Below are 6,338 nucleotides of genomic sequence, written 5' to 3' on the forward strand. Positions count from 1 at the left end.
GGGTTCAGGGCCAAATTTAGTGCTTTTAGCACCACTTCTTACAAGTTCGTCGGCGTATTCATTGCCTTCGATCCCTGCATGTCCTGGAATATTCAGTATAGTCCGGCAGTTGTCTACAAGCTTTGAGACTGTTCTGTTGGAGTCTATAGCGGACAGAGTCGCCTGACTATCTGTGTGGATATAAATAAACTTGCCGACGTAGCCTTTATTTAGGATGGTTTCTAATAATAGGTAACGACAAAGTGTAAAACCATTGGCCTAGATTAATACTGAAAATTACAAATCTTATTTTACTGGTAGGCACTGACACATTACTTCCCCTTGGATACTCGTATTTAAAACATCACATTTTACTGCCTCATGTCACCTTTCCTACATACACACCCAGTCACCTCACTCACCACACCTACACCTACACATAATAACAGTCGCCACGTAAATAAAACAAATTTGATTGAATTTGAACATAATCTAGTACCTACAGTTTTTGGAACGAAGTTTCTTATGGGACGATGCGGAGGGGTATCCTAACGGGGAAAAAACGTCCGGAACATAAGATTATTATTATATAAATAATTGACAAGTAGCAATTATTGACGCTTGACACATTTCTGACAAATCACATTGATTATTTATTTTATTTATTTAGAGCATTTGTAACAAGGGCAAATCAAACCAAAATACAATAAACGAATACTTAAACAGGTTAATACCTGCAAAATTACATTGACATAAAAGCAAAACATGTACATTATGTATGATGTTATTGAAGATAAATATTTTTGACTATTACGTTGCGCGCGCAGAACGACATCTAAATTCTAAAGTTTTCAGAAATTTCCTGACGTTTGTGACAGTAAATAGGTATATACATAGTTAACCTTCCTTGGCTGTCTAAACAAACCTTTGCCTTGTTTTAAATGACACATTCTGTTGATGAATAAAAACTACAATGCAAATTGCAAAAACCAAAATATCTGAGTGACACGTAATTTCACATACATTAAATTAACTTTTAGTGACCTCCCAATGTAAAATTTCGCGATTATAAACAAACATACATTTCCTTAAACAGGGACATTATGTCCGATAAAAGTTTCGGTGATCATACAAGTCGAGGGATTGTGAAAAATCCACTACTGTCTACCGCTGTTACTGGCCTCTCAATTGAAGATTTGACGCATAATGCTGTCTTACTTCCAGCTAAAACAAACTCGGAACTAATCACAAGACGAGGTAGGTGCTATTTTAAGCCTTGAAACATATTAAAACATCGACCTTCAAGTAAAAATTAATTCATTTCTATTGTTGAAAAATTGGCAAAGATAATGTCAGTTTTCGCGACTAACTGGCCAAAGCAAGCTGAATTTTGCTAATTTGCGCGACTTTTATAGTTTTTTAGACATTTATTTAAACGAAGTGGTGCATACATAATGCCTGTATCTTTTCTGTATGGTTCAAGCAAATATAATCCAATTCACAAGGGTTTTATTCCAGAACTAAATTGGAAGTTTTACAGAGGAATTAAGAAGGTTACTTACATAAATTTTTATTTATTTTCTTAGAAATCAGGAGTTTAGTCTTATGGTTTTCTTTACTATCATTTGTATATTTCTGCAACAAATTTTTATTTAAGTTAAACTTTATTTAAGATAATGCTCACAAATTTAAAATGTGTAACTTCTTAAAGACGGAGAGGTATGTGCCGTGCTGTGATTTGAACCAGCACACTCAGTAATAGGTGTACTATATTGGGGCAACATACATTTATTAATTTATGAAATAAAAACAGCAGTGTTTCAAAATTATTTTTATTTTCATTTGACACTTTTAATGCCACTGTATATATGAAATAATTCTATAATAACAGGGCATTGGGGAGGCGTGCCATGATGCCAGATTTTCTTTAACTTCTGAAGCTGGCCAACCAACCTAATTACACACATGGCCTGACATAATAAGTTTATGGAAGTACCAAAATGCATTTTCAACACGGAAAATGGTGCGCAAATTGTGGTATGCAAGAGGACAACATGACTTGCCAGTAAAAATATACAAAATTACTGATGCCCTGTTGAATTAGAATTTTTGTGTGAGGCATGTGGACCATTTCGCATTGAGAGTGTTAAACTCGGGTTTCTTTGCATTTCTTTGATTTTAGATTCATAAGTTCAAAAACTTTTTCAAAAATATTTGCCATCCTTATTTCTCTGTTACATTTGATCCTTAACTTACATGTTACTTGTCAACTCGAAGCGTTGCTACGCAACATTATTATCGTAGGTGTGTGTACCGTTGTTTGGGTCCTGATACAAAACATTCTAGAACTCATATCGGAATATCGCAGGAAAATAAATAATACGCAATAGTCTCGTCACAAAATGTTTTATTTCAAAACAATATAAAATAAATCCTTATTAATTATTATGGCTCATTCCATTGATAATACTATATTATAACGACAATATAAATTTACCCGTATTAATTTATTTTAAGTCATCTTTTGTGGTATTCAACAAATGTGGTGTTTTTTAATAACATTTATAAGGTTTTAACAATTTAATTAAAAATAAATATTAATTATTTTATTTTATTATCTGTTGCTTAACATAAATATTATTAAAATTAAAATTTATTACATATTCAGTAATAATAATATAAAATATTCACGAATAGGGAATATAGATATATATTCATATTTCATTTTATAGTATACATTGATATAATAAAATAAAAAATAACTTAAATATATTTAAAATTATTACTTAAGTTAAAAATTGCCAACTGACATGTTCACTTTAAACTCTTGCCATTTTTTCGAACTTAATGCGCATGTATTTTGAGTTATAACTTTGTAGTTCAAATAAAAATTGGAGCATATTGGTTGAAAATTTACTTATCATCACTGCCAAAATATTTGCATGTCACAGATTATTTTGCTCAAAAATAATTAGTGGTCAAATTTTTAATAAACGTTTAAAATGACTGGCTCTTTTTAAATCATACATCATCTTTTATCAAAAGAGAAATATAGAAATATTTGAAATAATAAAATCAAATATTATACACCCAAAATACAGGCACACATAGTACAGAAAACAAACAAATAAATAAAATTATAGTTAAAAAACAGCATAGAAATACGCTTTAAGAGTTAAAACAGCATATTTTGACGCTGAGCATATATTAAATCATGTTTGTGTTGCTATTTTTTAAATATTCCGGTAACCTTGATTGGTTTTCAAGGTCATTGGTCCTTCAATCCGTTCAATACATCATTACGAAGCTAATTTAAAGTATATAATAAACGGCATTCTTTCTTTAGGTAGCCCCTCATTATAACGGAGATTAGTTCATGTTTCTCGATGTATACGTGGGCAGTTCTCTCTCTTCCTTTCTCCGTTTAACGCACCAATATATCAAGAAGACGATGAGAGCTAGCAAAGCTATCAGAACTATAACACCAAGGACTATAGCTGATATTGCTGCTGGTGTGAGATAATCTGCGAAGAGAAATCAATCAATCAAATACACGGTTTTTTTCAGTAGAAAGTCAAATAAACTTTATTCTTTAATAAGCTCAAACTAAGCGCTTTTGAATCGTCACTATAAATAATTCTTTTAAATTACTGATACCATATGTCCGTAAAAAGTAGAGGTCGTGAGAAGAACATACAAGAAACTCAACGGCCACTCTTCATTCAAATAGAGTATTTTACAATGGCTGTAAAATACGTCTAACAAATAAGTTAATAAGGTGGTGCTTAAATAATATCCAAATATTTCATAAAAAGTAATAAAGATTAAACTGTATAAATATAAATTATCGTATATTGAATGCATCAACATTTAGAGCTTGAACTCATTGTCTGTGTAAGGATGCTTCGTGAAACATGATAGTCGTGGTTACTCTTATAATAATTAATCGCATCCAACAAATCCAATGATTTCTTAAATGAGACTAAGACCTCTAACACTTCTTAAATTTCGGGATGAATTTACCCAATATCTTGACAAGATAATGAGGATAATCGTTTGGGTAGTGATGGCGTGCTAACGTAACCAAACATAAAATCGCATTTATAACATCAATAAGGTATGTCCATTTTCAGTTTCAAACAAAAATTTAAATATTGGCAGTATTAATATTTCGAAAACAAAGTAATAATTTTTAAAACTTATTTTCGATATTAAGTATATTAATCAAATAAAAACTCTATTTCTACAATGCACAGTATATACACATTGAATTGTTAACTAAATCCATTCAATTTCACTTATAAGATTTACACGTCAGCTGTATAGCTACAGATATACTGCTTTAAGCATTTCGGTGACGCGAACTCACGAGATTTCACCTATCCAAAAAGTGTCTAACTATATTTATTTTTTTAATTATTTATTAATTCCGTGCACCAGTCACGAGCTTGACGCGAATAATATTTCCCCTTATATTCCCCGAAATAAGATTTTCCCTTACCAAATCATACCAAACGCGGTCAAAGAAGTATTCATTTTAAAAATGCCCAATGCTTACTGGTAATGTCAATGATGTAACTGTTGGTGTTGCCCAAGGCATCTATCGCGTTGATCAGAACCCTGGGACTACAGCAGGTGGATCTGTAGGTGCCGGTAACTTCGTCCCTGGTCCCTGATATGAAGTCTCCGTTGTATCGGAGCCCGGTTGGCGTTGAAGTGAAGCGAAGTAGACCTGGTTAGGAGATATAGAGAGTAGATAACTTTTAGGGTATTTAACCATGGCAGCTGTGAACACGTCGAAAATAAAAAGCGGCGAACTGTTGGCTCTATTTGCAGCAACGCACGCACACTAAAGCTAAGTGACTTATGTAGCTATCATGCATACTAATGAAATAAACCTAAAACATTATGACTGTAAGGGAAGAGGCGAGCAGGACGTTCAGCTGATGGTTGTTGATACGCTCTGCACTGACAATGCAGTGTCGCTCAGGATTCTTGAAAAACCCAAAAATTCTGAGCGGCACTTAAATCTCGCTCGTCAGCTTGAGACATAAGATATTCATCTGGGCAATAATTTCGCTAGCTACGGCGCCTTTCAGACCGAAATACAGTAATGCTTCCTCATTACTACTTCACGACAGAAAAAGGCGCCGTTGTGGTACCTATAATCTAGCCGGCATCCTGTGCAGAGGAACCTCCCACTGATAAATGCTCTAAGTCGCCTCTTTCGACACCCTTGGGACTTGGACATATTTAACTACCTTATAACATGATAAAGGGCAAAACACTTTCATATATTATATTAAGAAATTAGATCTTATATAAATCCACTGTAGCCAATAGGGATTGGTTGAGATATGTTGCGATCATTCGCTGACCAATGAGCATTCAGGACTCCGCGCCCGCTAACTTTAGTCGGTTGACTGATTTGTTTGCATTGCAGATAAATATAGTATTTGGAGTCTACTGGGTTATAAGATTGTCTTTAACATTTATCACCAAACCTGATAGATGAAGCTCTTACCAGCGACAGGGTCTCTCGCTGTCACAGTAGTTGACCAGGTGTGCTGGGCGCAATCGTCGCCCATCTTTAACGTGCATGACCCTTGGAAGGTGTGCCGAACTTCTGGTGCATTCTGGTCGTTTAGGGACTGACCAGTGCCCAGTACAGTCACGTAGGCGGATACAGAGACTTGTTCAATACCTGAAATAATGTGTTGAATTGGGCCTTCAGGTTAAAAATGATGCTTAATGCTTGGCATACACGATTTTTATCTTCACTGGCACAGATCTGAACTGCTCTAATGAAACTGAGGTTAATGTTTTGTGCATAAACTGTGGTAATAACGAAATTACTGCCTTTTTAAATAAAATATAATGTGTTCGGTGGGGTTTAATATTATTTCTGGTCGCGTTCATGATCTTGCAGTTACAATGCGTTACTCAAGTTCCTGTTTCACCTAGCTTTAATAGAATCTCCATCCCGATTGGACCTCTGTTCATTTCACTCCAGTCCACCGCCAGGTTTGCTTTGGACGGCTACGTTTACGTTTTTCTTGGGAGTTCTGCAGCTTGCATCAGTTTATGTTTAAAATCCCCACAAAGTGCCTACTCGGCTTTGTATGCGCCGTTTTATCTGCTCATCACTCGAGACCTCATAACATCCCAAAGATTAGTTATTTGGTGACGCCAGTAAATACCGAGGACTGGAGACTGTACGTACGGTGATGCGCCAGTTGCGCATCCATTCAGCAATACGGTCTTCACATTTGACCGGAATACTTCGAGCTTAACTCCGTGTCTGTTACCGTCATTGCCATACGGGTCGAAACTATGCAAGATTGATCTCTTACCGACTT

The 6,338-nt window shown here is 34.8% G+C and overlaps 1 protein-coding gene across 1 annotated transcript; it reads right to left on the reverse strand.

The window, feature by feature from the left end:
- Window positions 1-2,369: 2,369 nt before the first annotated feature.
- Window positions 2,370-4,715, reverse strand: LOC126973504 (uncharacterized; the record flags this gene model as incomplete). The annotated part of the gene is made up of 2 exons (XM_050820835.1): window positions 2,370-3,507; window positions 4,527-4,715. Coding segments are annotated over 2 exons (348 nt in total), but the record flags the coding sequence as incomplete, so codon positions are not given.
- Between the last annotated feature and the right edge of the window lie 1,623 nt (window positions 4,716-6,338).

This window comes from Leptidea sinapis, chromosome 2 (genome assembly GCF_905404315.1).
Source record: "Leptidea sinapis chromosome 2, ilLepSina1.1, whole genome shotgun sequence".
In the NCBI taxonomy this organism is placed as follows: domain Eukaryota; kingdom Metazoa; phylum Arthropoda; class Insecta; order Lepidoptera; family Pieridae; genus Leptidea; species Leptidea sinapis.